General features: G+C 40.5%; 1 protein-coding gene across 1 annotated transcript; it reads right to left on the bottom strand.

Moving 5' to 3' along the window:
• Nucleotides 1–83: 83 nt before the first annotated feature.
• ppardb (peroxisome proliferator-activated receptor delta b) lies at nucleotides 84–21,050 on the bottom strand. Its single transcript, XM_021565774.3, has 8 exons — nucleotides 20,535–21,050; nucleotides 14,924–15,376; nucleotides 14,559–14,710; nucleotides 12,228–12,366; nucleotides 10,201–10,403; nucleotides 8,157–8,363; nucleotides 3,956–4,199; nucleotides 84–3,591 (listed from the first exon to the last, which is right to left on the bottom strand). Exons 2-8 carry the CDS (start codon nucleotides 15,300–15,302, stop codon nucleotides 3,344–3,346), a joined length of 1,572 nt encoding a protein of 523 aa, XP_021421449.2. The 5' UTR covers nucleotides 15,303–15,376; nucleotides 20,535–21,050; the 3' UTR covers nucleotides 84–3,343.
• Between the last annotated feature and the right edge of the window lie 2,648 nt (nucleotides 21,051–23,698).

The following is a 23,698-nucleotide window of genomic DNA, read 5'->3' on the forward strand; positions in this document are numbered from 1 at the left end:
TCTCACTTTATGTACAATGTACTTCCAATATGCAGAGCGTTCATAGGTGTCACCAATTTCATGAGGTAGTTGAGTTCTACAACTTTACATAAAACACTTTTTATTTGCTATTTTGCATTTATTAAAGTTCCAACCCCAGAGAGTGCAGACCTAGAAACAATAATGAAATTGTAGATAGAATACATAAAATCCTTGAAAAAGTAGTTTGTTCAGTGTTGTACATTATAGTCCTGAGTGGATGCAGAGTTCAAATGTGTGATTTTGGTCTTGATATTCATCTCTCATCATTCAAATGTATTATGCCAGACATATCTTTAATCCACAAAGCAGCCACGTTGTCTGTCCTGAGTCGTGGTAAGATAGGCAGGCACCACTACATTACATGTACCAGTAATGTAAGTAATACACTAAGGTTTAAGGACTGGTCCTTTGCTGGTTCTCCATTCATCTAGATTAGATACAGAATCACACCTCTCAAAGTAAAAGGCCAAACTCATCTAGAAAATATTACTTCAGTATTTTAGAAAACATGTTGGGGGTAGTCACATTTCACAGTGGTACCTGTCCATAACCGATGCTCACTGAAAGATGACAGCCTTAAAAACTTACATAAGACTTTGTCATTAGTTGTCATAATTATCTATATATTTTTAATTTGTGTACCCAGGTATATTATAACATTACAACTCACCACTTAGGTACCTTGGATAAACCAAAGAGCACACATCTGTACAATCTAACAAAATTACCACCATTATTCTGGTGAACATTATTCATTAACTTTTTTTTATTCCCTAACTACAATTAAATTCCCTAAAATAATTGCTCTACTGCTAACAGTACCAGTAGTGTATGAAACAATTCTGAGAGAAGTATGAAAATGTTAACCAATATTCAGTTGAATACAGTATAACCAAGGAAAGGTAGAGGCTCAAGTTTATGTTAATAACTAGTTTTTCGAACTCCAACACTATCCATATTGATTAACATCCATTTCCCGTTTTCCTTTTGACCTGCACCATCCCGTTTTCCTTTTGACCTGCACCATCCCGTTTTCCTTTTGACCTGCACCATCCCGTTATCCTTTTGACCTGCACCATCCCGTTTTCCTTTTGACCTGCACCATCCCGTTTTCCTTTTGACCTGCACCATCCCGTTTTCCTTTTGACCTGCACCATCCCGTTTTCCTTTTGACCTGCACCATGTTGTTAAGCAACTTCTATATAGTCTCTTTAGAACTTATAAATACTTTGTAACCTGAATTAACAATTTCCTTAACAGAAAACCTCCAAATGCATTCATGAGACGACAACATTTTACTCATAATGTGAAGTGAAACCTGTTAAAAAAAGGTTTGCCAGGTTTTGGCAACAGACTCAATTAGGGTAGTAGTACCCATTCACAACATTACTCTGGAAGAAGAGGTCTACATAATTGGTCGCGTACCTCCATTAGTGTTAGTGTTACCTCCATTAGCGAAATCCCTACAGCAGCACCTACTCATTCATGGGTTTTTCTTTAATTGTACTATTTTCTACATTGTAGAATAATAGCGAAGATATCAAAACTATGAAATAACACATGGAATCATGTAGTAACCAAAAAAAGTGTAGTGTATGAAACGATAAATCAAATAATATTTTATATTCTTCAAAGTAGCCACCGTTTGCTATGATGACAGCTTTGCACTCTTGGCATTATCTCAACCAGCTTCATGAGGAATGCTTTTCCAACAGTCTTGAAGGAGTTTCCACATATGCTGTGCACTTGTTGGCTGCTTTTCCTACACTCTGCGATCCATCTCATCCCAAACCATCTCAATTTGGTTGAGGTCGGGGGACTGTGGAGGCCAGGTCATCTGATGCAGCACTCCATCACTCTCCTTCTAGGTCAAATAGCCCTTACACAGCCTGGAGGTGTGTTTTGGGTCATTGTCCTGTTGAAAACAAATGATAGTCCCACTAAGCCCAAACCAGATGGGATGGCGTATCACTGCAGAATGCTTCGGTTGCCATGCTGGTTAAGTGGGCCCTGAATTCTAAATAAATCACTGAGCGTCACCAGCAAAGCACCCTCACACCTCCTCCTCCATGCTTCACGGTTGGAACCATCTCACAAAGACATGGCGTTTGGAACCAAAAGGACAGATTTCCACCGGTCTAATGTCCATTGCTCGTGTTCTTGCCCCAAGAAAGTATATTCTTCTTATTGGTATCCTTTAGTAGTGGTTTCTTTGCAGCAATTCAGCCATGAAGGCCTGATTCACGCAGTCTCCTCTGAACAGTTGATGTTGAGATGTGTCTGTTACTTGAACTCTGTAAAGCATTTATTTGCTCTGCAATCTGAGGTGCAGTTAACTCTAATGAACTTCTCCTCTGCAGCAGAGGTAACTCTGGGTCTTCCTTTCCTGTGGCGGTCCTCATGAGAACCAGTTTCATCATAGCACTTGATGATGGCTGTTCTTGCCACTCCTACTTTGTCACAACACAACTGATTAGCTAAAACGCATTAAGGAAAGAATTTCCACAAATTAACTTTTAACAAGGCACGCCTGTTAATTGCAATGTATTCCAGGTGACTCCCTCATGAAGCTGTTTGAGAGAATGCCAAGAGTGTGCAACGCTGTCAAAGGGTGGCTACTTTGAAGAATCTCAAATTTAAAACATATTTTGATTTGATTAACACTTTTTTGGTTACTACATGATTCCATGTGTGTTATTTCATAGTTTTGATGTCTAAACTATTATTCTACAATATAGAAAATAGTAAAAATAAAGAAAAACCCTGGAATGAGTAGGTGTGTCCAAACATTTGATTGGTATTGTACATTAATATATACATAACATCATTATGTAAACCTATTGCTGTCAACTACAGTCAGTATTTGCTCTAAGGGGACACTATTTGCTAAGTCAGGGTTTGCTCTAAGGGGACAATAAAGTATTGAATTGAACAGTGTGGCTTTGCTTATGAGGAGGACTAGTACATGAATGTCTTTATAGATCTCCTACAGTAGAGAGTGCAGCAAGGTACGGTCCGATCCTGTTAAATCTGGTTTAGTCCAATTCCTGTAGGAGCAGATGCAACAAAGTCTAGTCCGAGTTAGTCCGGTTTAGGCCACTGTGTCCAGTCATGTTCTTGTTGAGCTCCTGCAGTAGCGGGAGCAATGAGGTCTCAGACTAGGGGTGTGTCCGAAATGACAACCTATTCCCTATGTTGTGCACTACTTTTGAGGAGACGAGTACATGTCCTTGTAGAAATCCTGCCCTAGCAGAAGTCCCAGTCCAGTTCAGTTCAGTCTGGTTTAGCCCAGTCAGTACATGTTCAGTCTGGTTTAGTCCCGTCAGTACATGTCCTTATAGATCTCCTGTAGTAGAGGGTGCAGAGAGGTCTCCGACTCTGTCTTCTTGATCTTCTGCACCAGCAGGGCGTTCTCTGTGACAAGCTGTCTGAGGTCGGCCATCTTGTTCAGCAGCTTGGGGAAGAGGTAGAGGGAGTCCTGGTGGTTGGCCTGCAGGTGCTGGTCCAAGGCCTGGAGAATACCGTCCTGACTCTGTTCGACCTGCTTCACGTTCATTAGACCTGGGCGGTCTGCAGATAGATCGAGAATAGTTAGATGGGTAGACCACAGACGTGACAGAGCTGCCAACTCACAGCACAACAGAGCTGCCAACTCACAGCACAACCTCACTAAAAGCTTTCCGTGACTCCACGCATCCTATCTCCTCACCTTCTCAACCATATTGGACCATATCTTATTCTCCAATGTGTTTTGCGAAAGAGGTGAGGAGAGAGGATACCAGGAATCGAGGGAAAGATGAATGAGAAAGAGCTCCCCCTCAACTCCAGACAGGATAATAGCGGCTACGAACAACATTAGAGCCAGGGTTATTTGGGGAGAACAGTACTAATGTCAGAGTTACTGTGATACTACTAGTACAAAAGTATACCATACCTCCACACAGGATGATAATGGCCACAAACAGAGCCAGGTCACTGTCATCCAGCTCCAGAGCATTGAACTTCACAGCAAACTCAAACTTGGGCTCCATGATCTCACTGAAGGGTTTACGGAGGCTCCTCAGGAACTCCCGGGTCACAAAGCCCTTCCCGTTGGCCACCAGGAGGCCATCTTTGTTCATGAGGGAGGGCAGCATGGCGAAGATGGCCTCGTGGACGCCATACTTCAGTAGTGTCACCTGATGGAAGCAGGCAGGTAAATAGGGGAGAAAATGAATTCTACACCAAAGTAAAAGTGCCATTAACAGCAGTTTGAACAATTGACAAAAGAAAATGCATGAGGATTTCATCGTATAACTATGGGAGATATTTCTACATTACTGTCAGTACATTTCACTGAGTGACAAGAAATTAAGTTGACAATCAATAAGTGAAAAGACAAGGTTGCTTTTTTTTAGTTTTTCCCCCCAACATAACATAGGTACAACATATCCCCTTTTTGTATGGGACACTTTTAAAATATGCCTTTAGAGGCCATGCAATTCAGTACTCATCTATACAACAAAAGCAATTTAGATCAAGAGTCCATATTAACAAAGGTAATTGAAGGACTAACAGTACAGGTAGATAGCAATAAAAAACTGTAGAGGCACAGAGTAAATGAGGAAAAACAAAAAGAACTGGAGGAACTTATTCAAGAAAGATCCAGTGTAATATATTATAAAAATAGAGCGAACTGGATAGAATATGGGGGAAAAAATGCACCAAATTATATTTTAAAAAAATCAACATAGAAATACTACCATTTTTTTTAATTGAAACTTCTTACAAGTGGAGTCACGCATGATTCACCGAATGATATTTTGAAAGAGGAAGTACTTCAAAAATGTTTTCATTTCAGTATCCTCCATCTCCACTAACCGAAGCTAATTATAATATTTTTTCCCCAATTAATAATTTAAAATGAACATCTGTACAGAAAGACTCATTTGAAGGCCAAATTAGAGAAGGAACTTCTTGATGCAATTAAAGCTTTAAGGCTGGGAAAACTCCAGAGGACCAGATATACTCAGAGGACCATTATTAGCATGTTTTAACAACTCCTATATAAACGGTATATTATCAGACACACAACAAGAAGGTCTGATTTCATTATTACTATAACAGGATCCAAATTGTATATATAAAGATCCAGTCCATTTAAAAAATTGGAGGCCTCTTACACTTCAGAGTTGTGATGCAAAATGTTTAGCTAAATGCTTGGCGCAGAGAATTAAAAAAGGTTTTGTCAGATATTATTCATTCTAGTCAGACAGGTTTTTTACATGGACAATACATTGGAGATAAGACAAGTGCTGGAAACACATGAAATATCAGGGAAACCAGAACTGGTTTCATAGCTGATTTTGAAAAGGCTTTTGATAAAGTATGACTGGAGTTTATATATAAATGCCTATAATATTTCAATTTTGGAGAATCTCTTATAAAATGTGTTAAAGTTACGTTTCATAACCCTAGGTACAAAATAGTAAATAATGGCTACATCTCAGAAAGTTTTAAACTGCCAAGAGGAGTAAAACAAGGTTGTCCACTATCGGCATATCTATTTATTATTGCCATCGAATTTAGCTGTCAAATTTAGATCCAACAATAATATTAAGGGATTAGAAATCCGAGGCTTAAAAACAAAGGTGTCATTGTACGTTGATGATTCATGTTGTTTTCTTTCAAATCCACAATTTGGATCCCTCCACAGCCTCATAGAGGATCTGGATACTTCTGCTAATTTCTCTGGATTAAAACCAAATTATGATAAGTAAATATTACGTATTGGGTTACTAAAAAAAAAAGTAAAAAAAATCAGCTTCTACATTACTGTGTAGTTTACCAATAAAACAGTCTGACAGGGATGTGGACATACTCGGTATACAAATCCCAAAGTAAATAAATGATCTCAAAAAAAGGTATAATTTTTGTAAATTATATCATAAATAGGACTGGTGGAGTTGTCACACGTGCAGCTAACACAGAAATATGGAAATGTCTGCTCTACCCAAAATTACAACCAACTAATCGCATAAAAATGGAAGAGGCAAATGGAAGGGGGAAAAAGTAAGGAACTTGTCTGTCAGCCCTGCATTAAAGACCATAAATGGTTAAAGAAAATTGTATATGTTTATTTGTCACATCAATTTCATTTAAGGACCAAAAAATTGACAGCTGTGCCAAATAAATTGCAAAATAGTTGGGAAGAGATTTGTGATGTACAGATTCCATGGCACATGGTTTTTGAATTGATAACGCAAAACAACGCCGGATTCAAAACTTCAAATTTTCCCATTTAAATGATACAATATTCTTGCAACCAATTTTTGCGCAAAACAGAGAGGTAGCCATTTTTCCTCCCGGTCCTAGTGAAAAGCCAACTGTCCCGGTTGATATATTATCAAATAGATATTTGAAAAACACCTTGAGGATTGATTATAAAAAACGTTTGCCATGTTTCTGTTGATATTATGGATATTATTTGGAATTTTTGTCTGCGTTGTCGTGACCGCTATTTCCGGTGGATTCCTGGGCATAACGCATCAAACTAACGGAGGTATTTGGATATAAAAAATATATTTATGGAACAAAAGGAACATTTGCTGTCTAACTGGGAGACTCGTGAGTGAAAACATCTGAAGATCATCAAAGGTAAACGATTCATTTGATTGCTTTTCTGATTTTCGTGACCAAGTTACCTGCCGCTAGGTGTACATGTTTTGTTAGTATATCGATAAACTTACACAAACACTTATATTGTTTTCGCTGTAAAGCATAATTTGTATGTATGTACAGTTGAAATCGGATGTTTACATACACCTTACACAAATACATTTAAACTCAGTTTTTCACAATTCCTGACATTTAATCCTAGTAAAAATTCCCCGCCTTGGGTCAGTTAGGAACACCACTTTATTTTGAGAATGTGAAATGTCAGAATAATAGTAGAGAGAATGACTTATGTCAGCTTTTATTTCTTTCAGCACATTCCCAGTGGGTCGGAAGTTTACATACACTCAATGAGTATTTGGTAGCATTGCCTTTAAATGGTTTAACTTGGGTCAAATGTTTCGAGTAGCCTTCCACAAGCCTCCCACAATAAGTTGGGTGAATTTTGGCCCATTCCTCCTGACAGAGCTGGTGTAACTGCGTCAGGTTTGAAGGCCTCCTTGCTCGCACATGCTTTTTCAGTTCTGCCCACACATTTTCTACAGGTTTGAGGTCAGGGTTTGTGACGGCCACTCCAATACCTTGACTTTGTTGTCCTGAAGCCATTTTGCCACAACTTTCAAAGTATGCTTGGGGTCATTGTCCATTTGGAAGACCCATTTGCGACCAAGCTTTTACTGATGTCTTGAGATGTTGCTTCAATATATCCACATAATTTTCCTACCTCATGATGCCATCTATTTTGTGAAGTGCACCAGTCCCTCCTGCAGCAAAGCACCCCCACAACATGATGCTGCCACCCCGTACTTCATGGTTGGGATGGTGTTCTTCGGCTTGCAAGCCTCCCCTTTTTCCTCCAAACATAACGATGGTCATTATGGCCAAACAATTATATTTTCGTTTCATCAGACCAGAGGACATCTCTCCAAAAATTACAATCTTTGTCCCCATGTGCAGGTGCAAACCGTAGTCTAGATTTTTTATGGCGGTTTTGGAAGTGGCTTCTTCCTTGCTTGTCGATATAGGACTCGTTTTACTGTGGATATATACACTTTTGTACCAGTTTCCTCCAGCATCTCTACAAGATCCTTCACTGTTGTTGATTTGATTTGCACTTTTCGCACCACAGTATGTTCATCTCTAGGAGACAGAACGCGTCTCCTTCCTGAGTGGCATGACGGCTGTGTGGTCTCATGGTGTTTATACTTGTGTACTATTGTTTGTACAGATGAAAGTGGTACCTTCAGGCATATATATATATATATATATATATATATATATATATATATATATATATATATATATATATATATATATATATATATATATATATATGGGGGATTGGAAATGATGCAGACAATTACATTGATGGAATCAACAATCTATCCACAATATTAAAGCTGATCCACCCCTTAAAAAAAAAAAGAAAAAAAGACAAGCGTTAGCAAGCTCTGTTGAGAAGACTGTGGTCCATGCCATACCTGGTCGTTGAGGAAGAGATCCACAAACCCTGGGATGTTCTTGGCGAACTCAGTTAGCTCTCGTACCGTCTCCACCGTGGTGCACTGACAGCGGTAAAACACGTGTACCCCTATCTCCTTTGTGAGGGGCGCTCCCGGGATTAACTGGTTCCACACTAGACCACTCTCTGCTTGCCACAGGGTGTCCACATCATGGATCACAAATGGCTGCCGGGGGAGAGAAAGAGAAAGCATTCATCTTTTAACAGTCTGGTCTTCCTTTTCTTTAAAAAACGAACTATATGTAATTGTTAATGACAAGTTAAAACTCATTACGAAAAACAGATTGATAAGAGGCTAATTAAAAACTAAAGAGCTCTACAAATAATCAGCCACTAAATCTTTCTTTCTATGAGGAGGTTACTAGTTATATGCATCTACATTGGTGCAACCAGAAAAGCCTTCCCCCTCATCCAAGTTCAGAGGGGTTGTTGTGCGTTATGACCATAAACATCATTGGTTCAGCTTGGAAGGCGTATCCTACCTTGGTGCAACCAGAAAAGTCTTCCTCATAATCAAGCTCAGAGAGTGTGTTCTAAAGGTTTTAACCGGAGGTGTAACCAATACCCATGCACTGTCAGGTCCAAAATTATTGGCACCGTTGATAAAGATTAGCAAAAAAGACTGTATAAAATAAATAATACAAATACAGCTACATTACGTGCATATATTATTTTATACTAAAAATAAAAATACCCCAAAAGATAAGGGTTAAAATGATTGGCACCATTTTTCAGTACTCTATCACCCTACCCTTGTGAAGATAATGACACTGAGCCCTTTTCTATTATGTTTTATGAGATTGGAGAACACATTGGGAGAGATCTTAGACCATTCCTCCATACAGAATCTTTCCAGATCCTTGATATCCTTTGTCTGTGCTCCTTCCAAGCTGAACCAATGATGTGAGTTATGACCATAAACATACACAACAACCCCTCTGAGCTTGCTGGAAGTGGATCTTCCAGCAAGACAGTAACCCCAAGCACACATCAAAATCCACAAAGAAATTATTAATTGACCACAAAATCATAATTTGGCAATGGCCATCTCAGTCTTTGGACTTTGGACCCATTAAAAACCTGTTGTTTGAATTGAAGAGGGCAGTCCATAAGTGCAGACGAAGGATATCAAGGACCTGGAAATATTCTGTATGGAGGAATGGTCTAAGATCTCTCGCAATGTGTTCTCCAATCTCATAAAAACATTATAGAAAAATCCTGTCATTACCCTCGCCAGGGGAGGTGAAAAAAAGGATGGTGGTCAAAATTATAGGCACCCGCCAATAATTTTTACAACCACCTTTTTTTTTTTTAATTTTTTAAACTGAGCAATTGTATTAGTATAAAATAAACTAATTTCCAAATGTTTTGGAGCATACAATATAGCTCAGTATTTGTATTATTTATTTTATAGTCTTTTATGCTAATCTTTATCAAGGGCATCAACACTGTGTGTACAAAATATTAGTTACACCTTCCTAATATTCAGTTGCACCCTCCTTTTGCCCTCAAAACAGCCTCAAAATGTTGAGCATGGACTCTACAAGGTGTCGAAAGCGTTCCACAGGGATACTGGCCCATGTTGACTCCAATGCTTCCCACAGTTGTGTCAAGATGGCTTAATGTCCTTTGGGTGGTGGAACCATTCTTGATACACACGGGAAACTGTTGAGCGTGAAAAATCCAACAACGTTGCAGTTCTTGACACACTCAAACAGGTGCGCCTGGCACCTACCACCACACCTCGTTCAAAGGCACTTTGATATTTTGTCTTGCCCATTCACCATCTGAATAGCACACATACACAATCCATGTCTCAATTGCCACAAGGCTTAAACATCATTCTTTAACCTGTCTCCTCCCCTTCATCTACACTAATTAAAGTGGATTTAACAGGTGACATCAATAAGTCATCGTAGCATTCACCTGGTCAGTCTGTAACGGAAAGAGAAGGTGTTCCTAATGTTCACACTCAGTGTATATTTACATAAGAGTGAGCGTACCGATGTGCAGCTGGTCTTGCCGGTGAGGATGCTGCGGGCTTTCTTCTTGGTCATAATGAGGTTCTTCAGGTAGGCTTGGTACACCTGTTTAGCCAGGGTCTTGAGGTCTGAGCCACCAAGGTGGTGGGGGTCCAGCTCCTCCGCTAGCAGGCCAGCCACTAGCTTCTTCTTCTCAGCCCCCGGCATACGCCCATACCGGATCGCTGCCGGGCGAACAGGCAGAGTAGTGTTAGCATTGAAGGTGAAACAGACAGTTTAGCATCATGCATACAGCCATATTAGATCACTGGGTAGACAGTAGCATTAGCATCGAAAGCTGTACAGTGCATTTGGAAAGTATTCAGACCCCTTGACTTTTCCCACATTTTGTTATTCTAAAATTAAATGTATTGTTTTCCTCATCAATCTACACACAATACCCCATAATGACAAAGCAAAAACAGGTTTTTAGAAATATGTAAAAAAATATCTGTAAAAAATAAAAATTGAAATACCTTATTGGCATAAGTATTCAGACCCTTTGCTATGAGACTCTAAATAAGAGTTCAGGTGCATCTTGTTTCCATTGATCATCCTTGAGATGTTTCTACAAATTGATTGGCGTCCACCTGTGGTAAATTTAATTGATTGGACATGATTTGGAAAAGGCACACACCTGTCTATATAAAAGGTCCCATAGTTGACAGTGCATGTCAGCACAAAAACCAAGCCATGAGGTCAAAGGAGTTGTCCGTAGAGCTCCGACACAGGATTGTGTCGAAGCACAGATCTGGGGAAGGGTACAAAAACATTTCTGCAGCATTGAAGGTCACCAAGAACACAGTGGCCTCCATCATTCTTAAATGGAAGAAGTTTGGAACTACCGACACTCTTCCTAGAGCTGGACGCCCGGCCAAACTGAGCAATCAGGGGAGAAGGGCCTTAGTCAGGGAGGTGACCAAGAACCCGGTGGTTACTCTGACAGTTCCTCTGTGGAGATGGGAGAACCTTCCAGAAGAACAACCATCACCAATCAGGCCTTTATGGTAGAGTGGTCAGACGGAAGCCACTCCTCGGTAGAAGGCAAATGACAGCCAGCTTGGAGTTAGCCAAAAGGTACCTAAAGGACTCTCAGACCATGAGTAACAAGATTCTTTGGTCATATAAAATCAAGACTGAACAGAATGCCAAGCATCACATCTGTTAGAAACCTGGGACCATCCCTACGGTGAAGCATGGTGGTGGCAACATCATGCTGTGGGGATGTTTTTTAGCGGCAGGGACTGGGAGACTAGTCAGGATCGAGGGAGAGATTAATGTAGCAAAGTAAAATAAATAATTGATGAAAACCTGCTCCAGCGCGCTGAGGACCTCAGACTGGAGGTGAAGGTTCACCTTCCAAAAGGACAACGACCCTAAGCACACAGCCAAAACAACGCAGGAGTGGGTTCGGGACAAGTCTCTGAATGTCCTTGAGTAGCCCAGCCAGAGGCCGGACTTAAACCCGATCAATCATCTCTAGAGAGACATAAAAATAGCTGTGCTCTGAAGCTCCCCATCCAACCTGACAAAACTTGAGGATCTGCAGAGAATGGGAAAACCTCCCCAAATGCTGGTGTGCCTAGCTTGTAGCATCATACCCAAGAACACTCGAGGCTAATCGCTGCCAAAGTTGCTTCAACAAAGTACTGAGTAAAGGGTCTGAATACTATGTAAATGTGATATCAGTTTTTATTTTTAATACATTTCAAAAAACATGTTTTTCTTTGTCATTATGGTGTATTAAAAATATTTATATATTTTAGAATAAGGTTGTACTTTTCAAATGCACTGTATAGCCCCACCAAATGAGGTTCAAGAGTTTCATAAATTAATATTGTTAATATTGAAACACATTATCAGTAGTTCTTAGGGACAGTTTTCAAAACACAGATTAAGATCCTCCATTCAGTCCAGGGCTTTATCTGCGTCTGCGATACTGGCCCTTAATCTGTAAAAGGATCAAGTATTTCCAGACCCTGAAAGACCCATTAACGGTCTCCTCTCACCGTCATGGGACATGCCCAGGGCCAGGCACTTCTGGAAGCGGCAGTACTGGCACTTATTACGGTTCTTTTTCAGGATCTTACAGGCTCTCTCACAGCGCTCGTACTCCAGCTTCATCCGAATGGTCCGCCGGAAGAAGCCCTAGACCAATTGACACGCACAGGGGAGAGGGAGCAAGCGAGTTCAGTTTATTTACAATTGAAGGCATTACAGGAAAGACAGATATAACACTGCATTCACCACAAGTCACACATTATGGCCATTGAACTTGAGTTGCAGGTTTATAACATTTTACTGCAGTGGGCTAAATTAGGGTCACACAGAGTGGTAGTCAAACAAATCTACTTTGAAATAAAAGTATACAGTGGGGCAAAACAGTATTTAGTCAGCCACCAATTGTGCAAGTTCTCCCACTTAAAAAGATGAAAGAGGCCTGTCATTTTCATCATAGATACACTTCAACTATGACTGACGAAATGAGGAAAAAAATCCAGAAAATCACATTATAGGATTTTTAATGAATTTATTTGCAAATTATGGTGGAAAATAAGTATTTGGTCACCTACAAACAAGCAAGATTTCTGGCTCTCACAGACCTGTAACTTCTTCTTTAAGAGGCTCCTCTGTCCTCCACTCGTTACCTGTATTAACGGCACCTGTTTGAACTTGTTATCAGTATAAAAGACACCTGTCCACAACCTCAAACAGTCACACTCCAAACTCCACTATGGCCAAGACCAAAGAGCTGTCAAAGGACACAAGAAACAACATTGTAGACCTGCACCAGGCTGGGAAGACTGAATCTGCAATAGGTAAGCAGCTTGGTTTGAAGAAATCAACTGTGGGAGCAATTATTAGGAAATGGAAGACATACAAGACCACTGATAATCTCCCTCGATCTGGGGCTCCACGCAAGATCTCACCCCGTGGGGTCAAAATGATCACAAGAACGGTGAGCAAAAATCCCAGAACCACATGGGGGGACCTAGTGAATGACCTGCAGAGAGCTGGGATCAAAGTAACAAAGCCTACCATCAGTAACACACTACGCCCCCAGGGACTCAAATCCTGCAGTGCCAGATGTGTCCCCCTGCTTAAGCCAGTACATGTCCAGGCCCGTCTGAAGTTTGCTGGAGAGCATTTGGATGATCCAGAAGAAGATTGGGAGAATGTCATATGGTCAGATGAAACCAAAATATTACTTTTTGGTAAAAACTCAACTCGTCGTGTTTGGAGGACAAAGAATGCTGAGTTGCATCCAAAGAACACCATACCTACTGTGAAGCATGGGGGTGGAAACATCATGCTTTGGGGCTGTTTTTCTGCAAAGGGACCAGAACGACTGATCCGTGTAAAGGAAAGAATGAATGGGGCCATGTATCGTGAGATTTTGAGTGAAAACCCCCTTCCATCAGTAAGGGCATTGAAGATGAAACGTGGCTGGGTCTTTCAGCATGACAATGATCCCAAACACACCGTCCGGTCAACGAAGGAGTGGCTTCGTAAGAAGCATTTCAAGGTCCTGGAGTGGCCTAGCCAGTCTCCAGATCTCAACCACATAGAAAATCTTTGAAGGGAGTTGAAAGTCCGTGTTGCCCAGCAACAGCCCCAAAACATCACTGCTCTAGAGGAGATCTGCATGGAGGAATGGGCCAAAATACCAGCAACAGTGTGTGAAAACCTTGTGAAGACTTACAGAAAACGTTTGACCTCTGTCATTGCCAACAAAGGGTATATAACAAAGTATTGAGATAAGCTTTTGTTATTGACCAAATACTTATTTTTCACCATAATTTGCAAATAAATTCATTAAAAATCCTACAATGTGATTTTCTGGATATCTTTTTCTCATTTTGTCTGTCATAGTTGAAGTGTACCTATGATGAAAATTTAAATTCTCATCTTTTTAAGTGGGAGAACTTGCACAATTGGTGGCTGACTAAATACTTTTTTGCCCCACTGTATAGTTGAAATGTATTCAATATTAAGTTTGCATCCCAATATTACACTTTATATACAGCACAGAAAACTGAAATAAAACAAAACTGTTGGGACATTGAAAGACCGGATTGACGGGTTATTTAAAATAATGTTTAAAAAAAAGATATTAATAACATTCCACCCATGAGGCCACTTGGTCATTTGACTGCAGGAAAGGGCTACCGGACTGGAATGCTGCAACATAGGACACAAACTAAACTCAAGCTAAGCTCAGGTCAGGTTGAGGCTGTTAGCAGCCATGACAAAACCTCCAGGATTTAAGACCTAAGAACATTAAGCACAATTGTTTTCTGATTATTAAGCCCCATTGGTAGACTTGTGAAATCTCTCACCTTGCAGCCCTCGCAGGCATGCACACCGTAGTGGAACCCTGAAGCTTTGTCAGCACAGATCCTACACTCCACGTTGATACCAGGGACTGTGGCCTCATCCCGTCCCAGACGCAGCTGCTCCGACAGCGAGGGAGACGACGTGTGAGACAGGTCTGGCACACAGAGAGACAACACCCATCTGATTGTCGTACGAGAGACTCTTATTACCAGCTCAAACTGATCTGGGACCAGGCCATACCCATATGCTCTGGTCTGCTGATGTATTCACGATAAGTCCAAAATATTACAGTGAAGCATATCACATCCCACTTAGCGTATTATTTCAAATATAACCAATGACATGTACTTAATTTACTCTCTTTTACCTGTATAGTTGTTATCAGCAGCAGGACTGTCTTGTCTGCTGTAGCTAGTCTTGTCCTTCTCCAGTCCCTCCTCTTCCCATCCTCCATTCTCTCCATTCTGTTGACTGCCAGTCCCATTCCATGATACCCTCGAGATGGGGGACCTCGGCCTCTCCACCCCACTGCCTTCACCCTCCTCAACCCCCAGCTCCTGCAGGTCCGTCAACCCTCCAAAGTCAGGGGCCACTGCCTCCACCTCCCTTGCAGTCCATATATCATCAGCTGCCGTGTCCAGGGGATGTGGAGAGTTTGGGCCACATAGGGGCTGCGGGCCTGTCCTAGTCTCCCCATTCACCTGTTCAAGGTGCTCAGGGGAAGGTAGCTGCTGTAACACATCCATGGCTCCTTACCTTGTGGTCAGGGTGCTAAAGCGCCTCTTCCCTGTCTGTCATGATGTTGCTGACATGGTCTCCCCTGTTAAGGTAAGGAACAGCGTAATTATGCAACAACATTTAAAGACTTATCTGCGTCTCTATATACTTGACATATGACTGAATGGATCACTAGGTTCATATCAAAAGGAAACCCAGGTAGAGTTATTATGGCAAACTGTAGCTAAACATTTGAAACAGAAAATGTGCAATACTTATTGGACAAGTCCTGGTATGCCCTCCCTGTTTCAGACTGTTTTCTTCTGTTTTGGTGCCTAATGAACATGACCTAGTTATTGGGGTTCTTTGTTGTAGGATTAGAGAGAGGGTGAGAGAGCAAGAGTGAGCTCAAATGTCTCTGCTAGTGCAGCAATCAAACAGTCTCATAACCAACCTTAGCCTCTTTAAGAATCCAAGAGTAAAATACGTACACTCTCGTCTCTAACATGTAGGCTCAGCATTCCCAAACAGTCCCATTACAAGTCAGAATGTTGAACAAACTTAATTTCAACGTACTTTACCCGATATTGTGTATTAGAGGTCGACCGATTAATCGGATTAACCGATTAATTGCAAGTTTTCATAACAATCGGAAATTGTTATTGTTTTTTTTTTTACACCTTTATTTATCCTTATTTTAACTAGGCAAGTCAGTTAAGAACACATTCTTATTTTCAATGACGGCCTAGATGAATGGTGGGTTAACTACCTTGTTCAGGGGCAGAAAGACAGATTTTTACCTTGTCAGCTCAGGGATTCAATCTTGCAACCTTACAGTTAACTAGTCCAATGCTCTAACCACCTGATTACATTGCACTCCACGAGGAGACTGCCTGTTACGCAAATGCAGTAAGAAGCCAAGGTAAGTTGCTAGCTAGCATTAAACGTATCTTATAAAAAACAATCAATCACAAACACTAGTTAAACTAGTAATATCATCAACCATGTGTAGTTATCTAGCGTGTCCTGCGTTGCATGTAATCGATGCGGTGCGTATTCGCAAAAAAGGACTGTCATGCTCCAATGTGTACCTAAACATAAACATCAATGCCTTTCTTAAAATCAATACACAAGTATATATTTTTAAACCTGTATATTTAGTTAATATTGCCTGCTAACCTGGCTCGTTGCAAACTCTGTGAAGACTATTTCTTCCTAACAAAGACAGCCAACTTCACCAAACGGGGGATGATTTAACAAAAGCGCATTTGCAAAAAAAGCACAATCCGTTGCACGACTGTACCTAAACATCAATGCTTTTCTTAAAATCAATACACAGAAGTATATATATTTTTAAACCTGCATATCTTTCTAAAAGAAATCCAGGATAGCAAGGAATATTAACCAGGTGAAATTGTGTCACTTCTCTTGCGTTCATTGCACGCAGAGTCAGTGTATATGCAACAGTTTGGACTGACTAATTTGCCAGAATTATGACATAACATTGAAGGTTGTGCAATGTAACAGGAATATTTAGATTTATGGATGCCACCCGTTAGATAAAATACAGATGGTCCCGTATTTCACTGAAAGAATAAACGTCTTGTTTTCGAGATGATAGTTCCCGGATCCGACCATATTAATGACCTACGGCTCGTATTTCTGTGTGTTATTATGTTATAATTAAGTCTATGATTTGATAGAGCAGTCTGACTGAGGGATGGTAGGCACCAGCGGGCTCATTAGCATTCATTCAAACAGCACTTTTGTGCGTTTTGCCAGCAGCTCATCGCTGTGCTTCAAGCATTGAGCTGTTTATGACTTCAAGCCTATCAACTCCAGAGATTAGGCTGGTGTAACCGATGTGAAATGGCTAGCTAGTTAGCGGGGTGCGCGCTAATAGCGTTTCAAACGTCACTCGCTCTGAGACTTGGAAGTGTTGTTCCCCTTGCTCTGCAAGGGCCGCGGCTTTGTGGAGCGATGGGTAACGCTGCTTCGAGGGTGGCTGTTGTCGATGTGTTCCTGGTTCGAGCCCAGGTAGGGAGGGGCGAGGAGAGGGACGGAAGCTATACTGTTACACTGGCAATACTGTAAGGTATAAGAACATCCAATAGTCAAAGGTATATGAAATACAAATCGTATAGAGAGAAATTGTCCTATAATTCCTATAATAACTACAACCTAAAAGTTCTTACCAGGGAATAATGAAGACTACTGTTAAAAGGAACCACTAGCTTTCATATGTTCTCATGTTCTGAGCAAGGAACTTAAACGTTAGCCTTTTTTACATGCACATATTGCACTTTTACTTTCTTCCCCAACACTTTGTTTTTGCATTATTTAAACCAAATTGAACATGTTTCATTTTATTTTTTACATTTATTTTTATTATTCATTATTTTTATTTCTACTTTGCACATTCTTCCATTGCAAATCTACCATTCCAGTGTTTTACTTGCTATATTGTATTTACTTTGCCACCATGGCCTTTTTTTGCCTTTACCTCCCTTATCTCACCTCATTTGCTCACATCGTATATAGACTTGTTTATACTGTATTATTGACTGTATGTTTGTTTTACTCCATGTGTAACTCTGTGTTGTTGTATGTGTCGAACTGCTTTGCTTTATCTTGGCCAATTTGAGGATAAATTGATTTTATTGATGTATTATATTAAGTTAAAATAAGTGTTAATTCAGTATTGTTGTAATTGTCATTATTACAAATAAATGTAAAAAATAAATAAAAAAATTGGCCAATTAATCGGTATCTGCTTAAAAAAAAAAAAATCATAATCGGTCGACCTCTAGTCTGTATATCTTTTGTATTTTTACGATTGGCTCATTCATCCCCCTCCTCTCCTCAAACTATTCCCCAGGTCGTTGCTGTAAATGAGAACTATTCTCAGTCAACTTAACTGAACATGATAACAGATAATAAAAAATAAATAAAAAATTCTGGTTTCTTTTTTTCAATACATGACAAACACTTGCACAATATGGCCGAGCCTAACCGAACCACAGACCAAATGTTGCCCCACACTATCTGCTGGCAAATTTCACAGCTGATTGTGAATTAACTTGCTTAGGTCCTCTACTTTTGGTAACATTCAGCTATTGTTTACATATTGTGCATCACATGCATGTGTCAGGAGATTGAAAATGCAAGCAACAGAACCTACTGGAGCAGCAAAAATCAGAGTAAACAAGACTTTCCTGTGGATACCCAATATCCACTTCCTACCGCCAAAAGGACCAACAGCATGTACAACCAGTAAAGTATGTGTAAATATAATTTTGCTCTTGCTGCTGGTGATTCTCTGATCCACCTCTACGCAGACGACACCATTCTGAATACTTCTGGCCCCTCCTTGGACACTGTGTTAACTACCCTCCAGGCGAGCTTCAATGCCATACAACTCTCCTTCCGTGGCCTCCAACTGCTTTTAAACGCAAGTAAAACTAAATGCATGCTATTCAATCGATCACTGCCCGCACCTGCTCGCCCATCCAGCATCACTACTCTGGACGGCTCTGACTTAGAATATGTGGACAACTACAAATATCTGGGTGTCTGGTTAGACTGTAAACTCTCCTTCCAGACTCACATTAAGCATCTCCAGTCCAAAATTAAATCTAGAATCGGCTTCCTTTATTGCAACAAAGCATCCTTCACTCCTGCTGCCAAACATACCCTGGTAAAACTGACCATCCTAACGATCCTCGACTTCGGTGATGTCATGTATAAAATAGCGTCCAACACTCTACTCAACAAACTGGATGCAGTCTATCACAGTGCCATCCGTTTTGTCACCAAAGCCCCATACACTACCCACCATTGCGACCTGTACGCTCTCGTTGGTTGGCCCTCGCTTCATACTCGTCGCCAAACCCACTGGCTACAGGTTATCTACAAGTCTCTGCTAGGCAAAGCCCCGCCTTATCTCAGCTCACTGGTCACCATAGCAGCACCCACTCGTAGCACGAGCTCCAGCAAGTATATCTCACTGGTCACCCCCAAAGCCAATTTCTCCTTTGGTCGTCTTTCCTTCCAGTTCTCTGCTGCCCATGACTGGAACGAATTGCAAAAATCTCTGAAGCTGGAGACTCACATCTCCCTCACTAGCTTTAAGCACCAGCTGTCAGAGCAGCTTACAGATCACTGCACCTGAACATAGCCCATCTGTAAACAGCCCAGCTATCTACCTATTTGCACTCACTGTATATAGACTTTTTGTTTTCTTTTGTTCTACTGTATTATTGACTGTATATTTTGTTTATTCCATGTGTAACTCTGTGTTGTTGTATGTGTCGAATTGCTACGCTTGATCTTGGCCAGGTTGCAGTTGCAAATGAGAACTTGTTCTCAACTAAACTACCTGGTTAAATAAAGGTGAAATAAAAAATTAACTAAAAATGTAAATCAACATTGACTTGTAGACTTTTTTTTGGCAAACTTCTTTCAGACTGAATAGCAATGGGGTAACCATGGTAGTAACAGTCTGAGGTTTCAGCAAAACCAACCTGAGTGCCACACTTGTCAAAACATTCCCTTTTCTTTGACTCTGTGAAGAGACAACAAATGTTTCCTTTAATACCAATTCTAGGCTTACTCAATAGAACAAGTCTAGTAGACAAAAACTGTAGGAAATTACTGTTCAAACACTCGTTCAGACTTGTCACCTAGCTAATAACCTGTCATGCTTGTTCTCAGAAAATCTGCTGCTGTGCTTTGAGTGAGTCACTCTAAAGGGCTTGGCACCATTGATTGGCACAGACAGGGTCGAAAATAGCACAATATAAGTATACATGACACACAAAAAAAGTGTTTACGAGTGAGTGCATCACAAACATCTCTGATGAATCCTCTTCCCAATACCGGCTCTTCCAACACCAAATGTTGCTTTGATGTCAAGTAGGCTCATAAGGTCAGCAATATAGGCTTATCATGAGACTTGTTTAAATCTGAATTGTTTAAATCATGACTGGTAGATTTGATTGAATCCATATTCCATATCCCAAAACATGCATTCAAAAATCACATTGACAGAAAATGCAAACATGAATTGAAAGAAATCTATAGACTTAACTATAGTGACGTGAAAGCAATCATCCTAAATAAACAATGTCTGATAGTTCCCGAGTACAGACCAGAGGCAGAAGACAAGCTAGTGAGTAAATTGAACTGTTCTTGTTCTTGTCTTGGTGAATATAGCTAACTAGCTAGCCTAGTATGGCAGCTAACCGTAAGTCCATTCTTACCTTTCTCAATGGTGTTGCTTGCTTTTCCAAAGAATGTGTACCGGTGAAGTTACCAAAACGTGTCCATTAGCACTTGATTCGATTCGCTGGCTGTGAGGTGTTGTTTGCTAGCAGCTAGCTAACGCTAGCTAGCTTACGTTAGCTAGCTCTGAACTTGTAAAAAAAAATCCCAATTCATCTGTCAATACTGTCAAATAGTCTGTCCTGTATGCTTGCAGTACAGTCTCCGTGTCTGGTAGCTGGCTGGTTAAAGTACATTTTGTATCAAACTTTTCAGTGAGCTCTTGCTAACTACTGTTAGCCCAGTGTGAATCATACACCTCACTCAGTCAACCTTCTCTGCGCACCGCTGTTGCCCTCTGAGTGCCTGCTTCCATTAGTTCACGTTACAAAATCACAAAGGCAAAATTGTCTATATCGTAAAAATTCATAAAAATAAAAATGTGCTTTTGAGTCTTAATTTAAGGGTTGGGTTAGCATTAGATTAGCAGTGTGGTTATGGTTAGGTTTAAAATCAAATTTTAAGAATATAAATGTTAGAAATAGGCGGGGTTTATGACTTTGTGGCTGTGGTAACTAGTGACTACCCTGAGTTCCCCTCATTTTACATTTTAGTAATTTAGCAGACCTACAGTTAGTGCATTACTTTTAAGATAGCCAAGTGAGACAACACATTACAATCATATCAAGTACATTTTACCTCAACAAAATATTTATCGGCAAAGTCAATGCTTGTGAAAAAATTGAGGGGTGACATGGTATTACTTTGGAAGGTTGAACACCGGTGGTCACTGTGGAGGACAGGCTGCAAGCAATGTTGGGAGAAGAGGAATAAGAGATTGAAGAGAATAAGAAAAGCAGAGATTTGAATTTGTGGAAGATGGCTTTTTTTCAGATGGGGTGTTGTAGAAGATTGGTGTCAAGTGCAAAATGAGTGAGCCATGTGCAAGACCATGACTAGGATGTTTGAGCTAACGGGTGCTAATGTGATTAGCATGTACTTGATGTAAGTAACAGCGAACTTTCCAGGACATAGACATGTCTTATATGGGCAGAAAGCTTCAATTCTTGTTAATCTAACTGAAGTGTCCGATTTACAGTAGCTATTACAGTGAAATGTTATGCTATTGTTTGAGGAGAGTGCACAACAACAAAAAATGTATCACGGCAACTGGTTTGATACATTCACCTCTGAAAGTAAATAATGTTCAGTAATCTTGCTCCGATTTTGTCATCCTGAATGTCCCAGAGAAAAAATGTAGCAGTTTTGTTTGATAAAATCTATTTTTATATTCAAATGTTATAACTGGGTTCTACAGTTCACCCCGGTTCACCTGCCATTTAGATGTGTGAAAGTTAGTGTATAAGCTAATGAGTCATCATGTATGACATTCCTTTGAGTGTGTAAAACTTCAATGTGTTACCATATCATTTTTGTATGTTCTCTAGTTATGTACTTGAAAATAAATCAATTGACCAATTTGGCACATTTGGGCAGACTTGATAATAAATATTGTCCAGTATTGCAATGCTTTGCTGGATCTATCTGAAACTTTGCGCACACGCTGCATCATCTAAATTGCACCTAAACTGCAATATTATATTATCATATTAAGATGAATTTTTTGTTTTTAAACGCATGTTTTTTTTGTTTGTATTATCTTTTACCAGATTTAATGTGTGATATTCTCCTACATTAATTTCACATTTCCACAAACTTCAAATTGTTTCCTTTCAAATGGTATCAAGCATATGCATATCCTTGCTTCAGGTCCTGAGCTACAGGCAGTTTGATTTGGGTATGTCGTTTTAGGTGAAAATCCTTGCCTTTTGGCGGATCCATGTGCGGTTTAAGGGTGGCTAGGAAAGAAGTTGGTAGCAGTTAAGCAGGCGCTCCATGTCACGCAACTTGGGCCAAGATCTGTTTCTTGCTTTGCGCTTAGGAATAGGGCATCATTTAATGGAGTGATTTCTGGGGCAGTGTTAAGTGTGCAGGTGGAGAAGTTGAAGATTCCTGCCGTTTGTGATGCCTGCCGTTTGCTGCAACGCAGACCCGGTGGTGAAACTGTCAGTCCTTTTTGAGTTTTGAGTCTTTTTACCTGACAAAGTCTTGTTAGGATATATCAGTTATCCCGTTAGAGCTTTTGTGCCGAATCCATTGCGGTGTTTCAGGTGCAACATCTATGGTCATATCACAGCAGTTTGTAGGAGGGAGATTCAAAGATGTGGGAAGAGTGCAGGAGTGCATGAGATGGAGGATTGTGTAGTTTCGATTAATAAAGTTGTGTGTCAACTGTAGGGGTGCCCATGTTGCTGGGGATCGGAAGTGTCCGGTGCAAGAGAGGCAGGTGGAGCTGGCCAGAGTCAGAGTAGTGCAGAATGTGTTGTATGCTGAGGCAGTGAAGAAAGTAGAGGAGGATGCGTCAAGGGTGAGAGGATCCATGTGAGGAGTGGATCTGTGCCAGCACAGAGGGATAGGCCATCGAATGATACACTGTATGCTTTAGTAAGGTTGGCTTCTTAGCGTTCATATCAATGGTTATCAACTAAAGCACAGAAATGGAACGAAAATCACAAAAAATAGATGTTGTGGTGGCAGCTGCAGAGAAGTATTTGCGTACATGAGATTTTACTTCAGAAGAGCTACAGGGTATGTGAAGTGGTGGTGTCCCGTCCTCCCAGGCAAGTGGCATGGACCAGATAGGGTCAAAATAGTGGAATGGGGTGGTGATAAAAAAAAAATAGTGATATATAGGTGTTGGGTCAGTTGGTGGTGCATATTATTATTTCTTAAATGTTTCCCCTTTTTATTTTTGTATAACAAAATCTAAGGTGATTGAACACACACTACAGTAGGTGGCGGCATGCACAAACAAAATGTGTGAACGACATGATACCAAAGAAGAAGAATGTCGAACACCAGGCGGCTGCGGCATTCTGGATAAGTTGCAGGGGTTTGATGACACAAGCGGGGAGCCCATCCAACAGAGAGTTCCAGTAGTCTGGGTGGGAGATGACAAGTGCCTGGATTAGGTCCTGCACCGCTTCCTGTATGAGGAAAGATCATACTCTACGAATGTTGCTGAGCATGAACCTGCAGGAGCGAGTCACTGCTTTGATGTTTGCAGAGAACAACAGAGTGTTGTCCAAGGTCATGCCAAGGT

Source organism: Oncorhynchus mykiss, chromosome 16 (genome assembly GCF_057628025.1).
Source record: "Oncorhynchus mykiss isolate SJ-2025 chromosome 16, ASM5762802v1, whole genome shotgun sequence".
Taxonomy (NCBI): Eukaryota; Metazoa; Chordata; class Actinopteri; order Salmoniformes; family Salmonidae; genus Oncorhynchus; species Oncorhynchus mykiss.

Excerpts from the sequence above, each read along its gene's own strand:
- ppardb (XM_021565774.3), bottom strand. The coding sequence starts at position 15,302 with ATGGATGTGTTACAGCAGCTACCTTCCCCTGAGCACCTTGAACAGGTG. Across the intron at positions 10,404-12,227 it reads CCTGGGCATGTCCCATGACG|CGATCCGGTATGGGCGTATG; the intron begins GTGAGAGGAGAC and ends TTCGCCCGGCAG. Across the intron at positions 4,200-8,156 it reads ATCTCTTCCTCAACGACCAG|GTGACACTACTGAAGTATGG; the intron begins GTATGGCATGGA and ends TGCTTCCATCAG.